Source organism: Polypterus senegalus, chromosome 3 (genome assembly GCF_016835505.1).
Source record: "Polypterus senegalus isolate Bchr_013 chromosome 3, ASM1683550v1, whole genome shotgun sequence".
NCBI lineage: Eukaryota > Metazoa > Chordata > Cladistia > Polypteriformes > Polypteridae > Polypterus > Polypterus senegalus.
The window spans coordinates 26,203,270-26,223,973 of NC_053156.1; the positions used below are offsets into that span (position 1 = coordinate 26,203,270).

General features: G+C 43.1%; 1 protein-coding gene across 1 annotated transcript in view; it reads left to right on the top strand.

The window, feature by feature from the left end:
• LOC120526440 (anti-Muellerian hormone type-2 receptor-like) overlaps positions 1-20,704 on the top strand; it is an 88,226-nt gene that overhangs the window by 16,958 nt on the left and 50,564 nt on the right. The window contains exons 5-7 of the mRNA XM_039749611.1: positions 11,518-11,648; positions 12,488-12,709; positions 12,844-12,958. Of these exons, the coding sequence (XP_039605545.1) occupies positions 11,518-11,648; positions 12,488-12,709; positions 12,844-12,958 (468 nt within the window). The remainder of the gene's footprint in view (positions 1-11,517; positions 11,649-12,487; positions 12,710-12,843; positions 12,959-20,704) is intronic.

Genomic DNA, 20,704 nt, shown 5'->3' on the forward strand with positions numbered 1-20,704 from the left:
GCACTGATAGCCCACTACACTTCACCCATCCATAGTGGAATTCCTGATGACTAACAGCAATGGATCTCCATCCCTTTTTGTGTAGCACTGATTGGCTACTACAATCTACCCTTATACAGTGCAAATCCTGAGGACTACGCCAAAGGATTTCTACCCTATTTGTGCAGCACTTATTGGCCACTACACTCCAAACACACACAGTGCAAATCCTGACGACTACGCCAATGGATCTCCACCCTTTCTCTGCAGCACTGATAGGCCATTACACTTCACCCATCCATAGTGGGATTCCTGATGACTAACAGCAATGGATCTCCATCCTTTTTTGTGTAGCACTGATTGGCTACTACACTCTACCCCTATACAATGCAAATCCTGACGATTACACCAATGGATCTCTACCCTTTTTTGTGCAGCACTTATGGGTCACTACACTCCAAACACGCACAGTGCATATCCTGATGACTTCGCAAATTGATCCCCGCCCTTTTTGTGCAGGATTGATGGGCCACTACACTCCACCCATCCATGGTGGAACTCTTGATGATTAACGTCAATGGATCCCCACACTTTTTTGTGCAGCACTGATCGGCCACTACACTTTATCCATCCACGGTGCAATTCCCGATGAGCACCATTTGATTTATCACTGTGGACAAGTAGAGTATGGTGGCTCTTTTGGTGCCAAAGAAAGGGTGGGAATCTGTTGGCATAGTCATCAGGATTTGCACAGCTTTTTTTTCTTGCAGCACGGTGACAAAAACTCACTCCATATGTGGTCTCACTAGTGCATTCTATAGTGTGAGCATAGCAACCCTTGCTTAATATTCAACAGTTTTTACAATATAACCTAACATTTTATTTTCGTTTCTAATTTCTTCTGCACTTTGCTTAGATGGTGACAATGTTGTGACAATGTAAAGCCCTAATTCCTTTTCAGAAGTTGCTTCCTGTAGGACAGTGTCTCCCATGATGTACTTATAGCTGATGTTCATTTTTTCCCATTTGTAGCACTTTGCACATTTGTACATTAAGCTACATTAAGCTACATTGTCCAAGTGTCTGCCCAAATCTGAAGTTTGTCCAGGCCTTTCTGAATTTTTTTGTTGCATCCTTAGTGTCTGCCAATCTTACAGTTTTAGCATTATCTGCAAATTTCACAACTTTACCAAATGGATCTGAATCAATAGCATTAGTATAAATCAGTAATGGTAACGGTCCAAGGACAGACCCCTGAGGGACCCCACTGATGACGTAACTCTGTTCTCCTCTTATCTGTACTCTTTGTTTCCTATCATTTAACATACTAAGGATCTAATTTTGTAGGTCACCTCTTATGCCTACAGCTGTTAGTTTCAGAATCAATCTTTGGTGTGGGATGACCATATCAAGTAAATTATGTCATATGCTTCGTTTTTATTAGATATTGATGTTGCCTGTTGAAAAAAAATGTAAAAGATTGATTTTTCAAGATCTTCTCATAAACCCAGCTTGGCTGTTATTTAGTTTGTTATTTTCATATAGGTACTTTCCGAATTAATCACCGTGGGTTGGGAATGGGTGATCAGTTAATAAACGTAATACAACTGGGACCAGGAGGAGCAGCAAGGGAAGAAGGAAAAGGATTTATGTGGAGTAGCAGGGGCAGGGAATGGGTTTAGTTTTTGGAGAAATCAAATTGTGAAAGGTCAGTGGTTGGAGTGATCCAATCTATATTACTAAATGAAGGTTATATATATGCACGGATGCCAGAGGCCGGCAGCACCGAAAGCGCATGCGCACAGCGCCTCAGTGCTTCAGAGTCAAACCCAGTAGCTTCCCAGAGTCAGTAGGTGGCGCCCAAACAACACAACACAACCTGTAAACTAAACTTCAGGTCACAATACAACCGCCGCCCAAACGCGAATGCGCATGCCACCACATATACAACCTTAGTTTAGTAATGTAGATCTCCAAGCCGAGATCAGAGGCCAGAAGCAAGCTGTGCACAATACAACTGCCGCCTGAACGCACACACCAGCGCATATACAACCTAATGACGTTGACCAGATAAATAACCAAGTGATTGGATTGCTTCCTGGAGAAAGCCACGTCTTTCTAATTACTGTAAGAGTTGATTTTGAACACGAAACTGAGCATCTTAATTTCCCATTAGAATATTTAAACACTATTAGCCCGGCCGGATTACCACAACACAATCTTAACCTTAAAGTTGTGACAAAATTACCTTTTTAACTTAAACGACTCTAATTTCCCATTAAGGCTACATTTGTCATGACGATCAACACATCCCAAGGATAAACCGTGGACAAATTAGGGATTTACCTATCTGAGCCTGTATTTGGAGATGGACAACTTTATGTTGCCTTTTCAAGTCTCCGGCGTTTGTGTGACGTTAAAGTGAAGGTTTTAACTACTCCATACCAGGGATTCAAGGACAGGAAACCATCTTTACCAAAAATGTTGCTTATAAGGAAATTTTTGATTAACTATTTTAAATTTACCATTTTATAAATTTTTAGTTTCCAATTTACTTCATTTAAACCTCTGCACTCCGATATTTGTTTTACTTATAAGTGCAGCAACTCAAAGACATTTTGGACTTAAATGATATAACAATTACATTTCAATTTTAGTTTTGATAAATCGGTTCATTTTAGTACAAATAAATTTATTTAATTAAATGAAAACTTTCCCAGGACGCTCCCACCCTCCATCATTTTTCATCCCTCCAAAGATCGGAAGGAACAGAAAGTGATTGCCATTCTTGGATTTGCGATTCTTTAGAGAATCAGGGGTTTACTGGTATGAAAGAAAGTAAGACGGGTGCGATTGAGATGATGGAAAAGTGCGGCCCACAAGAGGAAGGAAAGAAATGAAGATTATTTTAATGAGCTTGGGGGATTTTAACAAACTTTGAGCTGTGAGAGCACAACAGCAATGAATTTTGTGGAAAAAGCACAAAGATTCAAAAACGAAACGTTTAGGGTTCCATTTCATTTATTAACAATAGGCTCTTCTTAATAAGAATCGGGCAAAAAAGTAGTTTACAAAGACTGAGTCCAGATTGCAACTGACTATGGGAGGCAAATGGTTGGCTTTATTTGCTGGGAGGAGGAAGAGGAGGGTCCTTGGGGACTAGGCAGAAGTGAGGTCAGTTGGCGGCATGGTCTGGAGGCAGAAGTGGAACCCGGTTAGTTTTTAGGCGTTCTTTCCTTTCTGTGATCTGCAGAGGTGGGAGAAGAGATATTACTACACTTTGTCACCCTCTGAGCTAACTCTTTTCCATTAGTTAAGCTTCCATCCATACATGTTTGACAAAGTGTAGTAGTGAGAAGCCAATGGAAATACATCAAGGAAGTTGTGATCTGGGAGTCGCCCTACTGGGAATATGACAGAGTAATGCTGCGTTCCATGTGACCAGCGGTGTCAGAATTTAAGAGTCCCAGTAGGGAGTTTCAACTGGAAATGCCCCCACATGTTGGATTTCCTACTCAAAAAGTTGGAAGAGCCTCATTAACTTTCATCTCAAAATCCATGATGGTTTCACTGCGCATCCACAGAAGTGAAAGCTTTAGTATCATACAGTACTGTTTAACATTTCTGTCTATTTTTGTCTCATAAAATTGGTCGATCACACAGTGCTGTCCAACTTCTATCTGTGGACATGTTGCTACAGTGTTTGATTGAGTAAAATACCACATTCAGTATCTGTCTGTATTTCTGTTTATCCAAACATTTTACTGGAATGCAGTCAACTTGGTGTAATGTCACTCCCAGCTCCGACATCCAACTTAGGTGAATTGAATGCAGCCAAGGTATGTGAGGCAGGACTGACCATCGAGAGCCGGTAATCGGTGATGGAGAGCTGCTGAGAATACCTCTTGTAGGCAATGCATTGCAAGGTGAAATGGTGAGTCGGAGAGGGCTGCTGAGAATATCTTGGAACCACGGATGTGCCAGAGTGAGGGTTTGTGTGGAGCCTACTAGAGAAGAGAAGGGAGCTTAACTTTGACAATGCCATGTGGACCAAGTCCTAGGAAAGTGCATTATGGGTCACCTGTTCTGGTGTCAGAGTAGCTGCAGGACGATGGGGGTTTGACACTCCTGTGGATTGTTCTGTTCGTTTAAAGAAAGAGACTCATCTTAAAGAAGTCTTTGTATAGATTTTTTGTCTTAATTCTTCACAGGATTTTATTCATCTTATTCTTTTAATTATTTATTGAATTCCAAAATTTGCACAATTAACTTTGTACCCTTTTTTTTTTGGCACCTTTTACAAAGAGTTCTGTTTTATGTGTCTCACATGCCACTGTGTCCATCCCTGGTTTAACAAACTAATAGAGGGCAATACCATCTGAGTGTTAGGCACATCCTGGCACCCATGATACTGGTTTCTTACTTAACTTTACCTTGTGAAATTTTCATTTGCTTGTGTTTGTCCTTTGTTCTTTAGTAAACGTTTAAATATTCTTTTAAGCCAGTATGATTTTCATTGAGAGTTTTATTTATTTTAGGTTTTGGCTTTCACTTCAGGTGATGGCATTATAGTGGAAAGTCATTGAGAGAACTCAGTAAATGTGACACTAGACTGACCAAAAGTAATAGGGAGCAATAAGGACTGTGGACATCCCTAACATTTCTGCCAACCGCATTGTGTGTTCCAGGAGGAATGCAGTATTTGAGTTTTGTTCTGCATAGAGTTTCACAAAATTGGCTCTAAAATTAATTCTGCATGTAGTTTCACAGTAGCAAATCATGAAAATCACTAAAAGAAGTTTTGAGCTTTTCCAAGGTTTTTGGATGAGGGTGGAAAACAAGAAAATGACTCCTTAAAATCTCATTCACTTAGTGTGTTTATACCAGCAGTAAATTCAACTCTAATGATTGGCACAATGTGACATGCTGCGTATTTTCCACAAAAGTGCGCACCGAGGAGCACATTCCTGCCTTTTCCTACAAAGGAACTCACCGCTTGCTGTCACCTAAAGTCACACGTGTGCGCGCAGGTGACAGTTTAACACTAGAATTACCAGAGCCTACGAAAAAACTCGTAATTCCGTCCCACCTTAAACTGCTTCTTAAATCCCTTCACACCTCTCCGCCAGCGCCCTTTGTCTTCTAAATGTGCTGATAAAGAGAAGCTAGGAGCAGCCGGCTATTCCATCCCCCCACCAATTTAGAACGTGCACGAACTTCTCTCAGCTCATGCCTTGATTGAGTATCTGGGAGTGAAGTGCTGGAGTTTTAGAGTGAAATAATAGATCGTTATTTGGAACACACGCATTTCATGTCTGTTCCGTTTCTACAGTAATCTGTGTCAACACATTGTTAAAACAGAAACTTTTTTATATTCTAGTAGTAGATGACAAAATGTAGGCATAAACTATATAATGTATGAAGCCTGAAGTCCAAATAGCAAAGAAACATTTTCACAAGAATAACACAATTGCACTTTTATTCAAACATATAACTGCAGAAACAAAAAGCCGCCTTAACATGCGACATTGACACCAGTTTACTGTAACTGACTTCGTGGTTCAATAGATTCAGCCCCTGCTTGCGAATCAAGGGGTGACGGGTTTGATCCTGCGCCCCTCCGTTTTGAGAAGTAAACTGCTCTTAGTCTTACTGTTTTAGAATAAAAGCATACATTTGATTTCAGTCTGTAACAGCCGGTGCAATTTATGATCTTTGTAAAGGTTAGCTTTTTTTTTTTCACTTTTCATTCTCTCCGTCGCGTTCAGAATCAATCTATACAACCCCATCTGACACGGCTGTTTTCACTAAAGGCAGCTATAGCTCTGCAGTGTACCACGATGCATACTAACTACACCCCCCACCCCGGTTCTGACACACAAACGCTGGCGAAGCTGCCTTCTTCGTATCTCACCGTCACTTGCTTTTCTTTTTATTCAGTTTTATTGAGTGTTCCTGCCAGTCCCGCATGTTGCTGTATGCTGTTTCTTTTGTACTCCAGGACATGCAGAGGAAAGAATGGTAAAGACCAGTAACTTCGGCGCTATATGCAATCATCAGACACTCCCCATCTGCCCGTGTCGTTCAAACACAGGAACATATATTGGTGTAAAAGTATAACAAAAGTGCACTTTTATTCAAGTGCACTTTTTCCATCGCCTTTTCCTGTAAGAAGCAGTGTACACACTTCTCTCTATGCTGTGGTTTCTATTACACACCTGAAAGAAAGAGACAATATATGTGAAAATATAATCGCACTAATGCAATATTATTTGAAAACGAACAGCGTCAGATCGGGTGTGAATTTATGCAGGAACTGGAAATTCTCTGATGCGGGACCTTCCCCCAGGGAAGAAAGTACAGTGTCAGGTGCTCATTCAGTGTAATAGAAACCATAGCACAGAGAGGTGTGTACACGGCAACAAGTACGTGTCGTAAATGTAGGAAGGACGGTCCTTGGGTGTGTGGGAACTGTTAATATTTGAATGTGATGATTTTATATAGCACGGAATGAAAATCTGCACTTCTTAGCATTGCACCATGCAAGATGTCGTATCAATCGCCTACTGTAACTTGCTTTCTTTTTCTTGGTTATACAGGTAGTTTTGAATAAAAGTGCACTTGTTTTGTTTGCGAAATGAAGTGTCTGCGTGCACTTTTCGTGGCATTACACGTGTATTTTTTGAGCATGCCCGTTTGAGCAGTATAAAAGTATTGAAAAGTATAACAAAACAACGGGCAGATGGGGAGTGTCTGATGATTGCATATAGCGCCGAACTTACTGCTCTTTACTATTCTCTCCTCTGCGTGCCCTGGAGTACAAAAGAAACAGAATACAGATGCGCTATAGCTCTGTGCTGTACCACGATGCATACTAACGCCCCCCCACCCGGTTCTGACACACAGACGCTGGCGAAGCTGCCTTCTTCGTATCTCACCGTCACTTGATTTTCTTTTTTTCAGTTTTATTGAGTGTTCCTGCCAGTCCCGCATGTTGCTGTATGCTGGATATGTTCACATGTATTGTCTCTTTCTTTCAGGTGTGTAATAGAAACCACAGCATAGAGAAGTGTGTACATTGCTTCTTACAGGAAAAGGCGATGGAAAAAGTGCACTTGAATAAAAGTGCACTTTTGTTATACTTTTACACCAATATATGTTCCTGTGTTTGAACGACACGGGCAGATGGGGAGTGTCTGATGATTGCATATAGCGCCGAAGTTACTGGTCTTTACCATTCTTTCCTCTGCATGTCCTGGAGTACAAAAGAAAAAGCATACAGCAACATGCGGGGACTGGCAGGAACACTCAATAAAACTGAATAAAAAGAAAAGCAAGTGACGGTGAGATACGAAGAAGGCAGCTTGCCAGCGTTTGTGTGTCAGAACCGGGGGTGCGTTAGTATGCATCGTGGTACACTGCAGAGCTATAAGCGCGTCTTTAGTGAAAACAGCCGTGTCAGATGGGGTTGTATGGATTGATTCTGAACGCGACTGAGAGAGTGAAAAGTGAATAAAAAAAAAAGCTAACCTTTACAAAGATCATAAATTGCACGGCTGTTACAGACTGAAATCAAATGTATGCTTTTATTCTAAAACAGTAAGACTAAGAGCAGTTTACTTCTCAAAACGGAGGCGCAGGATCAACCCGTGACCCTTGATTCCAAGTGGGGCTGAGTCTATTGAACCACGGAGTCAGTTACAGTAAACTGGTGTCAATGTCGCATGTTAAAGGCGGCTTTTGTTTCTGCAGTTATATGTTTGAATAAAAGTGCAATTGTGTTATTCTTATGAAAATGTTTCTTTGCTATTTGGACTTCAGGCTTCATACATTATATAACCGCATTGTGTGTTCCAGGAGGAATGCAGTATTTGAGTTTTGTTCTGCATAGAGTTTATGCCTACATTTTGTCATCTACTACTAGAATATGAAAATCACTAAAAGAAGTTTTGAGCTTTTCCAAGGTTTTTGGATGAGGGTGGAAAACAAGAAAATGACTCCTTAAAATCTCATTCACTTAGTGTGTTTATACCAGCAGTAAATTCAACTCTAATGATTGGCACAATGTGACATGCTGCGTATTTTCCACAAAAGTGCGCACGAGGAGCACATTCCTGCCTTTTCCTACAAAGGAACTCACGCTTGCTGTCACCTAAAGTCACATGCGTGCGCAGAGGTGACAGTTTAACACTAGAATTACCAGAGCCTACGAAAAACTCGTAATTCCGTCCCACCTTAAACTGCTTCTTAAATCCCTTCACACCTCTCCGCCAGCCCTTTGTCTTCTAAATGTGCTGATAAAGAGAAGCTAGGAGCAGCCGGCTATTCCATCCCCCCACCAATTTAGAACGTGCACGAACTTCTCTCAGCTCATGCCTTGATTGAGTATCTGGGAGTGAAGTGCTGGAGTTTTAGAGTGAAATAATAGATCGTTATTTGGAACACACGCATTTCATGTCTGTTCCGTTTCTACAGTTTCTGTTTTAACAATGTGTTGACACAGATTACTGTAGAAACGGAACAGACATGAAATGTGTGTGTTCCAAACAACGATCTATTATTTCCAACTCTAAAACTCCACTTCACTAACCCAGATACTCAATCAAGGCATGAGCTGAGAGAAGTTAACGTGCACGTTCTAAATTGGTGGGGGATGGAATAGATTCAGCCCTGCTTGCGAATCAAGGGGTGACGGGTTTGATCCTGCGCCCCTCCGTTTTGAGAAGTAAACTGCTCTTAGTCTTACTGTTTTAGAATAAAAGCATACATTTGATTTCAGTACGGCTGCTCCTAGCTTCTCTTTATCAGCACATTTAGAGAACAAAGGACGCTGGCGGAGAGGTGTGAAGGGATTTAAGAAGCAGTTTAAGGTGGGACGGAATTACGAGTTTTTTCGTAGGCTCTGGTAATTCTAGTGTTAAGAGTTCAGATAATCCTCCTACCTGCACCTCCAAAGTTTGAATTTCTGCCATCATGGCACATATTTGTTTGTTTTACACCATCAGTCAGCAAAATCTGTGAAGTCCTGCCGACTATGCCACTGTAATAAAGAGACAAAAAGAGATGATAAAATTTTTGGGGCACCATGAAGGCTAACCCCATATATTCAAATAAAATGTGAGGTATAGCGTGTTGAAAAAAGAAAAAGAAAAAAGAAAAGAAACATTTTGATGATACGAGTGTCCAATTAATTAAGTTGCCGTTGCTTCCAGTGAAAAAGGTTCTTGGCAGGAAGAAGCGGGTCCAGACAGACGGAAACCACGGAAAGTGACGTCAGAGGTGTCATGGCTGTCAATCTTCCAGTCTGAAGAGAGACGAAGATAAAAGGCATCAGTCAAAAGCACCCTCTGGCTTTTCAGGGGAAGATTACAATTATATGAGCCCTTAAACTGTCCCTTATGTACACGTGTGTGACACTAACAACTACAAGTTCCTGTTTCTTGATTCCTGCACATGAGGTTGAGGACATGCATGCTCCAGTCATTGTGGAGAAATATACAGAGTATCATTTCTGTCATGACCACCAACACTTCAATAACTCGGTTCTTCACAGAAACCTGATTTCTAAAACGCAGTGGAAACTCTTATTCCAGTTAGAGAAATCAGGTTGTAGGCCTCTTAGAAATTAAATTAATACAGGTAGATTTCTCTGCAAATAACCTGATTACGTGGCCATGTAAACCCTTTACCGGGTTACTGTTAAGGACTTTGTAGTCTATGTATGTCTGTTGTATTCTGTCAGCCTGCACATGGATTTGCTTTGCATGCGCTTTCAGTAGTCGCAGGTAGAAGGGTCCACAAAATAAATTTCCAGAGGCAAATGCTTGGATAAACACATTATTCTTTCTCCTGACTGAAAGTTTCTCCCTCTATATTTCAGAAATAACTACATTTATGTTAATGAGCTGAACATACAGTGTTGAAATCACCAACACAATCACGAGACCAGTAGGAGAACATGTTAAAAATAACGAGTAACCTAAAGCAATACTTATCTTATTGAAGTAAAAATATATTATTATAATTCCAACAGCACTGGGTATATGGCCCCAGACCGCTTCTCGACCAGAAATGGCCTACTTCTGTTCCTGTGTACCCAAACAATGTGCAGATGTTGTTAGATGAACAAGAAAGGAAGTTGTCTCTAGCAGGAGGCGCTTGCTCCCGGGATTGTGTTCTTTATTGATGCAGAACAGACTTGAGCCATACACACCCTTTTAGTAACCATGGTGGAAATAATCAGGCGAGAGCAATATGGTGCAAAAAGAGATCTATGTATTCAACGTGCTTTAAAAGATAACTCCCACTCCCAAAAAATAGTATTTATACATTGTAAAATAAACATAGGGAAACAAGGGAAAGGTTTGGAGAATCCACCACATATACTTAAAACAAGTGATTGCAAAAGAAGGTCTTTCCAGACATGAGCTCAAAACAAAACTGAATATGGTGGCAAAATGGCTGATATATGGCATATGGCACACAGGAAGGAAGTGATGTAATAGCCGGGTGGAATCCTGGGAACCGGAAATGGTGTCAGGGTAAGGCAGGATCTTGAATACCAGAAGAGGAAGTGACAGAGGATGACTTCTGAGAACCAGAAATGGGTTCATGAGGTGGCTTCTTCTGCTGGTCTGCAGGGGAAAAGGAGAACAAGTTAGAGGGCAGCGCCAACCTCTGGTCCGCCAGGAAAATACAAGTATTCAAGCCCACAAACTGTTTTCTATGAGCACATGTGTGATAACATACATGTATATCCAGGTTTGACAGAAGCCTTTGGAATGATACAATCACCATTCTTTACTTCGGTGGGGAACGCTGACGATTATATGTTCATCCGGCTGAGTGTTCAGCAGTATGGAGATGGCTTCTGACTTCTCAATTTGTTTCTTCCCAGTATAAAAACTCTCATGTTGTGTGTAATTAGTGACTTTTATAGGAGCTTGCCAGGGATGGTTATGTTATGCATGGATTTTGTTCTTCTGACATCCACTTAGCACACTGGGCACCTGCTTTAATAACTTGGGGTTTCTGCCCGAAAGTAATGGGCCAGGTCTGCTTTAATCAAGGCCCCTGGGAGCCTGCCTGTGCCGTCGTCCCCCTGTTTATGTCCATCTCCCTGTCCGCTGTAGTTTTTTCAAGTGTTTAATAACAGAAAGCATAATGAACTTCATAGATCACAGTGGGACATTTCAAACCCTGGCTACAGAAGGATACTCAGATGTAGTTAGGTCATAGGTTGCTGGTAAAGAAAGGATGCACAGATGAGATTAGACAATACATTTCTAGTCGTAAATTACATTCAGGAGTATCAAAGCATTCATTTATAGTTATTGTCATTTTTATGTCTGATCAAAATTTAAAATTTCTAATCGAGACCAGCAACAGCTTGTTGTTTTTAATGAAATGTTTCAAAATGTTGATTTCTATCTTCCCTAAACAAGTCATGACATACTCGGAGCGTATTGTGCAGTATGTTCTACCATCGATCCATTCCTTGTAATTTCTGTTGTGATTTTACTTCTGCCATCTTTTTAGAGGAATCCTCATCCCAGATGCTCCCGGCTCTTCAGCAGGTAAAAGTGGACACAATGCATCTGTCTGGAATATCGCAGGATGAAATCCTGGACAGACACCGCCTAGACCTCAGCAGCCTGGAGCTGGCTCAGGTAACAGGGCAGAGTTCTGGGGCGAGGATCTTAAGGGTAACCCTTCTATTTCATGAACCTTTTCTACGCCTCCTAATGCTCCATTTGAAAGGTCTGTCCGGCTCATTCTTTCATTTATGCCAGGGGTGGGCAAGGTCTGTCCTGGAGAGCTGCAGTGGCTGCAGGTATTTCTTCCAACCCTTTTTCTTAATGAGAAGTCAATTATTGCTGATGAAGTACTTATTGCTCAAATGACCTTTTGATTCTTCATTTTAGTGGTCTCGCTTGTTAAGGTTCCCCACCATTATTTGCTTATGTCAGTCTTAAACAGCTGCATTCAGTGTTTTAATGGATCCTTATTAGCAGTAAGGTGTAAATGGCAAAGCAGCCAGCAGTTCTCCATCTCGCTTGTTTCCATTTACATCTGCGTGTGTTCATCATGCACTGTTTGATTTAATTAAACACGTAATAGAAAATGTGACAAACTGAAAATTATCTGTTTTAGGCTTCAAGACATTTGGATGATATCCTTGGAAAGGAAAAAAATCTACGATATAAGAACCTTACATTACAGACTAAAAAGTCATAAAATTAAATAAGGTCTGAGACTGGCAAGGATTTGTTTCTGATTAAGCAATCGGGTTGGAATGAAAACCTGTAGCCACTACGGCCCTCCAGGACCGACATTGCCTACCTCTGGTTTATACAGTGCCCTCCATAATGTTTGGGACAAAGACCCGCTTTTCCTTGATTTAACTTTGTTACATTTCAATATGAGGATGTTCCTTGGTACGGGATGAGAATTGGGGGCTCATAAATAAGACCAGGACCCTCTGTAATACCCACGTGTTGAATTGCAGGTCATCAGCAATGGGCGCTTTGCCACCTTATGGAAGGGCTCCCTGGATGGGGCAGCTGTGGCCCTGAAGATTTACCCATCAAGTGCTTGGCGCCCCTACAACAATGAGACAGAAGTTTACAAACTGCTGCTTTGGGAACACAGCAATGTGGCGAAGTTCATCGGGATGGCACGAAGACAGGAGAGCGGTGAGCTGCTGCTGGCCCTGCAGTTTGAGGAAAATGTGAGCAAATGAGGCAACGTGTTTTCTGATGTCTGAGACCAAACTGCCGAGTGCTTTTTAGTGGGCCTTGAAACTAGGATTTATGTCTGGTTTCACATCTGATTTTTGTTTTTCATTCCATCTTCTGCTTTTAGGGCTCCATGAAGTCCTTCCTGTCACAGAACAGCAACAACTGGGCTGACACGGTGAAAATGCTCCTGTCACTTTGCCAAGGCCTGGCCTTCCTTCACACAGAGATCCACCGAGACGGTGAGGACAATGAAGCACGAGGGGGAAGTTTAATGGGACGTAAGCTTTGAATGTGGCACTGAAAATGGCAAACCTGTTAGGAAAGTCCCACTCGTGTAGTAATTATCAAAATGCTGGGCTCCTTTCAACAAGAGAGGAAGGTTGTGTGAGACACCTGCCTCCATTTTCATTCAATTCAGCTTAATTCGTTGTCACCACACCTTACAGTAAAAAGAAAAGCGCGTGATGGGAGTCCTGCTGGTGCAGAACAGTTGGGTGGCACAACATGGCAGACCAACATGACGGAACATCAAATAAATAGACAAAGGTGAAAGACACCATATGGTGGATAAATAGTAAAGACGCTATACAACAGAATAGTATACTGTTCATTAATTTACACTCAATACCGCATAATGACAAAGTGAATGCATGTTTTCAGAAAGGTTTGCAAATGAATTAAAAATCAAAAACTGAAATCTCTCATTCCTAGAAGTACTCAGACCCTTTGCTATGGCCCTCCAAATTGTACTCAGGTGGCTCCTGTTTGCTTTCACTCTTTTAGGGCGGACCTCGACTTTTGGCAACTCAACAGGTTGAGAGCAGGGGGCGATAAAAAAGCTGTAAATGTCGATAAAACTCGCTGTTACATTATAGGTGACCCTGTTTGGTAGGAGGACAGTGAGACTCATTGACTTGCCATTGAATCGCTGCGGGTGCGTGAGTCGCGTGGAGTAAACAGCAGAGACGGGCTCATCTGAGGCAGGAGGATACATTTGCGCCCCTATGTATATAGTTTTTTTATTACTAATACGTTTTAAATAAAATATATATATACTTTTTAAAATTTTTTAAAAACACACTTATATTAAGTTAAAAAGTGTATTAAAAGTGTACATCATTTGAAAAAAAAATAAAAGCATGGGCACTTTTTGAATGCTGATTGATGAAAATCACCCATGCTTTTATTTTACGAGTGATGTTGAGAGACTAATCCTAAGTACAGGGTCACGGGGGTCTGATGAAGCCAATCCCAGCCAACACAGGGTACAAGGCAGGAACAAATCTTTGGGCAGGGCATCAGCCCACCACAGGGCACACACACACACACACACTAGGGACAATTTAGGATCACCAATGCACCTAACCTGCATGTCTTTGGACTGTGGGAGGAAACCAACGCAGACACGGGGAGAACATGCAAACTCCATGCAGGGAGGACCTGGGAAGCGAACCCAGGTCTCATTACTGCGAGGCAGCAGCACTACCCACTGCGCCACCATGCCGCCTGACAACAAACAGGTGAAGTTAATATAAGCGTGGTAATAATAATAATGAATAAATGATTTTGAGAGAAAAATATATGTATTGTTAAATAAAAAAAATCACAGAACGCAGTAATAGTGCAATAGTAATAGGAACATAAAACTGCACATATTAAAAAAACAATCACACCATCCATCCATCCATCCATTTTCCAACCCGCTGAATCCGAACACAGGGTCACGGGGGTCTGCTGGAGCCAATCCCAGCCAACACAGGGCACAAGGCAGGAACCAATCCTGGGCAGGGTGCCAACCCACCACAGGACACACACACACACACACACACTAGGGCCAATTTAGAATCGCCAAGCCACCTAACCTGCATGTCTTTGGATTGTGGGAGGAAACCCAGGCAGACACGGGGAGAACATGCAAACTCCACACAGGGAAGCGAACCTGAGTCTCCTAACTGAGAGGCAGCAGCACTACCCACTGCGCCACCATGCCGCCTGACAACAAACAGGTGAAGTTAATATAAGCGTGGTAATAATAATAATAAATAAATGATTTTGAGAGAAAAAATATATGTATTGTTAAATAAGAAAATCACAGAACGCAGTAATAGTGCAATAGTAATAGGAACATAAAACTGCACATATTAAAAATACAATCACACCAACTTTAACAAAAGAAAAACAAAATAAGTAATACACATGAGATGAATAAGTAATTTAATTTAATAATAGAGACAAAATCTTATCAATAGTACTTTAGACAAAATGTAATATAATTACAATGAATCAATAATTAAATAAATGCCCAATACAAAATCTTTTTTTTTTTATTTGACTTTTCTTGCTTTTAGTGAAGCAAATTCATCAAGTATTTTATCAAAATTTATTTGTTTTGACAATTCCTGTTCGATTGATAAAACTGCCATATTTGACATTTTTTCCTGACCAAGTGATGTTTTATTTTGATAATTTTTAGTTTACTAAAGCTTCTTTCACCAGAAGCTACAGTAACAACAACGACAATAATAATAATAATAATAATAATAATAATAATAATAATGTTTTATTTATGTAGCGCCTTTCATACACTCAAGGACACTACAATTCAATAAACACATTAACAAAACAATAGAAATCAAATACGAGAAAATGAATAATACTCATTGAAAAGATTTGTTTTTAACAGGAGTTTGAAATGAATAATACATTTTTCCTCTCAGTCTTTGCGAGGAAAAATCTATTATTTTAGGTAGTGTTAGGAATATTCTCAATGCAACTTCTAAATTTGGATAGGACTGAACTAAACTATATTCATGAATCATTTTTAAAAGATCTAAACTCGTAGCTGCTTTAAGTTCTGAATTAACGCCATTGCCTGATTTTTGAAACTGATTATTTCTAATAAAAATTCTACAGAATTTATATCGTTTGGATATTTAAGGGATAAATCACAAGATGTTTTTTTTTTTTTAATTTTCTGTATATATATCTCCCCATGGGCTCACCACCTATGGGAGGGGCCAAGGAGGTTGGGTGCAGTGTGAGTTGGGTGGTGGCCGAAGGCGGGGACCTTGGCGGTCTGATCCTCGGCTACAGAAACTGGCTCTTGGGACGTGGAATGTCACCTCTCTGAAGGGGAAGGAGCCTGAGCTAGTGCGCGAGGTGAGAGGTTCCGGCTAGATATAGTCGGACTCACCTCGACGCACAGCTTGGACTCTGGAACCAATCTCCTTGAGAGGGGCTGGACTCTCTACCACTCTGGAGTTGCCCCGGTGAGAGGCGCCGAGCAGGTGTGGGCATACTTATTGCCCCCACTGGAGCCTGTGCATTGGGGTTTACCCCGTGGACGAGAGGGTGGCCTCCCTCCGCCGGGTGGGGAAGGGTCCTGACTGTTGTTGGTGCGTATCCGCCAAACAGCAGTTTGGAGTATCCACCCTTTTTGGAGCCTCTGGAGGGGTTGCTAGAGGGCATACCTTCTGGGGATTCCCTCGTTTTGCTGGGAGACTTCAATGCTCACGTGGGCAATGACAGTGAGACCTGGAAGGGCGTGATTGGGAGGAATGGCCCCCCGATCTGAACCCGAGCGGTGTTTTGTTATTGGACTTCTGTGCTCGCCACGGATTGTCCATAACGAACACCATGTTCAAGCATAAGGGTGTTCATATGTGCACTTGGCACCAGGACACCCTAGGCCTCAGGTCGATGATCGACTTTGTGGTCGTGTCGCCGGACTTGCGCCATATGTCTTGGACACTCGGGTGAAGAGAGGGGCGGAGCTGTCAACTGATCACCACCTGGTGGTGAGTTGGCTTCATGGTGGGGAAGATGCCGGTCAGACCTGGTAGGCCCAAACGTGTTGTGAGGGTCTGCTGGGAACGGCTGGCAGAGTCCCCTGTCAGAAGTAGCTTCAACTCCCACCTCCGCAGAACTTCAACCACGCCCCGAGGGAGGTGGGGACATTGAGTCGAATGGGCCATGTTCCGTGCCTCTATTGTTGAGGCGGCTGACCGGAGCTGTGGCCGCAAGGTGGTCGGTGCCTGTCGTGGCGGCAATCCCCAACCCGCTGGTGGACACCGCGTGAGGGATGCCGTCAAGCTGAAGAAGGAGTCCTATAGGACTTTTTGTCCTGTGGGTCTCTGGAGGCAGCTGATAGGTACCGCAGGCCAAGCGAACGCTGCTTCGTTGTTGCTGAGGCAAAACTCGGGCATGGGAGGAGTTTGAGAGGCCATGGAGAACGACTTTGGACGGCTTCGAGGAGATTCTGGTCCACCGTCCGCGCCTCAGGAGGGGAAGCAGTGCAGTGTCAACACCGTATATGGTGGGGATGGTGCGCTGCTGACCTCACTCGGACGCTATGGGTCGGTGGGAGGAGTACTTCAAGACCTCCTCAATCCCACTAACATGCCTTCCACGAGGAAGCAGAGCCTGGGGACTCTGAGGTGGGCTCTCCCATCTCTGGGACTGAAGTCACCGAGGTGGTCAAAAACTCCTTGGTGGCAGGGCCCGGGGTGGATGAGATACCGGAGTTCCTTAAGGCTCTGGATGTTGTAGGACTGTCTTGGTTGACACGCCTCTGCAACATCGCATGGACATCGGGACAGTGCCTCTGGATTGGCAGACCGGGGTGGTGGTCCCCTCTTTAAAAGGGGACCGGAGGGTGTGTTCCAACTATAGAGGGATCACACTCCTCAGCCTCCCTGGAAAAGTCTATTCGGGGTTCTGGAGAGGAGGGTCCGTCGGATAGTGAACCTCGGATTCAGGAGGAACAGTGTGGTTTTAGTCCTGGTCGGAACAGTGGACCAGCTCTTCACCCTTAGCAGAGTCCTGGAGGGTGCATGGGAGTTTGCCCGACCGGTCTACATGTGTTTTGTGGACTTGGAAAAGGCATTCGACCGTGTCCCTCGGGAATCCTGTGGGGGTGCTCGGGAGTATGGGGTACCGGACCCCTGATAAGAGCTGTTCGGTCTCTGTACAACCGTGTCAGAGCTTGGTCCGCATTGCCGCAGTAAGTCGAGCCCGTTTCCAGTGAGAGTTGGACTCCGCCAGGGCTGCCCTTTGTCACCGATTCTGTTCATAACTTTTATGGACAGAATTTCTAGGCGCAGCCAGGGTGTTGAAGGGGTCCGGTTTGGTGGACTCAGGATTGGGTCACTGCTTTTGCAGATGATGTTGTCCTGTTTGCTTCATCAGGCCGTGATCTTCAGCTCTCTCTGGATCGGTTCGCAGCTGAGTGTGAAGCGGCTGGGATGAGAATCAGCACCTCCAAATCCGAGAGCATGGTCCTCAGCCGGAAAAGGGTGGAGTGCCCTCTCAGGGTTGGGGGAGAGATCCTGCCCCAAGTGGAGGAGTTCAAGTATCTCGGGGTCTTGTTCACGAGTGAGGGAAGAATGGAGCGTGAGATCGACAGGCGGATCGGTGCGGCATCCGCAGCGATGCGGGCTCTGCATCGGTCTGTCGTGGTGAAAAGGAGCTGAGCCGTAAGGCAAAGCTCTCAATTTACCAGTCGATCTACGCTCCTACCCTCACCTATGGTCATGAGCTATGGGTAGTGACCGAAAGAACGAGATCGCGAATACAAGCGGCTGAAATGAGTTTCCTCCGCAGGGTGTCTGGGCTTTCCCTTAAAGATAGGGTGAGAAGCTCAGTCATCCGGGAGGGGCTCAGAGTAGAGCCGCTGCTCCTCCGCATCGAGAGGAGTCAGATGAGGTGGCTCGGGCATCTGATCAGGATGCCTCCTGGACGCCTCCCTGGTGAGGTGTTCCGGGCACGTCCAACCGGGAGGAGGCCCCGGGGAAGACCCAGGACACGCTGGAGGGACTATATCTCCCGGCTGGCCTGGGAACGCCTTTGGGATTCTCCCGGAAGAGCTGGAAGAAGTGGCCGGGAGAGGGAAGTCTGGGCCTCTCTGCTTAAGCTGCTGCCCCGCGACCCGACCTCGGATAAGCGGAAGAATGGATGGATGGATGGATTTTCTGTATCCATCGACTTTCATTTTTCACCTGTTAAAAATTCAAAATCTGACGAAATCCCATATAGTTTTTTATATCTCCATCTAAGTAAAGTGGTATTAAAATATCTATTAGGCCTACTCCTTATATCATACGAGGAAACGAGTGTAACGAGCGAGCGCGTCCAATGCAAATCGTCAGTTTGCTTAAGTTATCTGATGAACATTGCAACATACATTTGTTTTTTTTTTTTATTTTATTTTGAAATGTATTAATTTTAATTTTTCATCAGTTTGGCGCCCTTTCCCATTTTCCACCCGAGTGGCCTCGTTTGCCTTACCCTTGTCCCGGCCCTGGTAAACAGCATTGGGCGAGAGAGCGAAGCGAATGCGCAAAGCAAAATAATCAGTGCGTATTATTTATTTTTGATTTATGTTTTGTGTATTATTGCTGAATCTGATTCTTACTTTTCAAACTCCGATTTTGAGCCAAGATATCTGGAGATTGAAAATGAACATCGGGTACCTGCATCAGCAGATCAGTCCCCAGCTGATCGTGCAGCTGACGCGCCTGCAGCAGCAGCAGCAGCGTTCACCTTAGAGGACTACACAGACTCTTAGCGAACTTTGATTTTGATGCAGACGATCTGGGAATTGGAAGCAAAAGACAGGTACCTGCCTGCCCCAGATGATCACTCCCCAGCTGATTGTAGTAATGAACAAACTCATGCAGGACTGCACAGACCGTTAGAGGCAAACTGGCAAACAACGCGGCGTCCCAGTGGACACTATGGATAATCAGCCACTGGACGACTTCAAGCTATTTTTTGTTTGTTTTCCAGAAAGTGCCTTTCAGCTTAGGAGTGGTGCGACAAACAGCTATGTAATAAGTATGTGAATTTACATTTTGTAGGGCAGGGGTCTCCAACTCCAGTCCTGGGGGGTATTCCAGAAAGCTTGGTTAACTTACCATTTGGTAAATTTACCCCAAACCCGCATACCATGAGTATGTCGGTTCCAAAACACCTGAGAAGAGTAAGTTCAATCAACCTCCTACTGGTTACCCAGAGTTAATGCGCGTGCACCGTGCATACATAAAGACGTTTTCAATGGATCGCCGATTTCACGAGTCCAAATGGAAGATCAAGGAGAAAAAAAGCGAGCGGCATATTTCACAGAGGTGGAGTTGGAGGTGTTAATGCAGGCGTTTGAAGAATTCAAGCCTATCATAATGAAAAAAAGTAATACGGCTGCATCGGCTAAAGAAAGAGAGTTGGCTTGGCAAAAAATAACGGACAGAGTAAATGCGTGAGTGTATTAAATTGCAAAATTGACATCGCCTCCCTTTTATTATACTGTAAAATAATGAAACACCCCTTCCGCACCCTTTTCACTGTTAAATCACTTTGAATGCATTCACTTTTCCTGCCATTCATTTCTTTAGGTTAAAATAACAATGTGTATTGACTAGGAATATATGGTTTCTTATTTAATAAGGTGTAATCCGTCTGGATGCAGAAGAACTTTGAGCCAAGTCAAAATGAAACATAAAAACATACTGCAAAAAGGTAATAGTTGATTACACGATCACTGAACTATTGATTAAACACGATTTAGTATATTCTGTCTGTCATGTAGCTAATAGAAAGCAAGCTGAAGCCCGTCTAACTGGCGGGGGCCCACCACCACCTCCCCTCACCCCATCTGAGGAGCTGGCTCTGTCCCTTAAGAAAGGGCGACCAGTGGTTGCTGGCATTCCAGAGGGCACTTCGTCACACACACCATGCACCACAAGTAGCGCATGGTGAAATGTAAGTTTACCACTATGATTTGTTTTCATTATATGACTTAATAAATTACTATCTCTGTCACTTAAAGGCTTCTTCAACATGCTTAATGTTTTTATGCAGGCTGACTTTATTGAACTTTATTGAACACAAAATCCAGTTCTTACCTGCACATTGATACTATGAATAGATTTCCTATTAACATAGTCTCCCTCATTCATTGAAGGAGCTTTAATAGGAATGTGGGTGCCGTC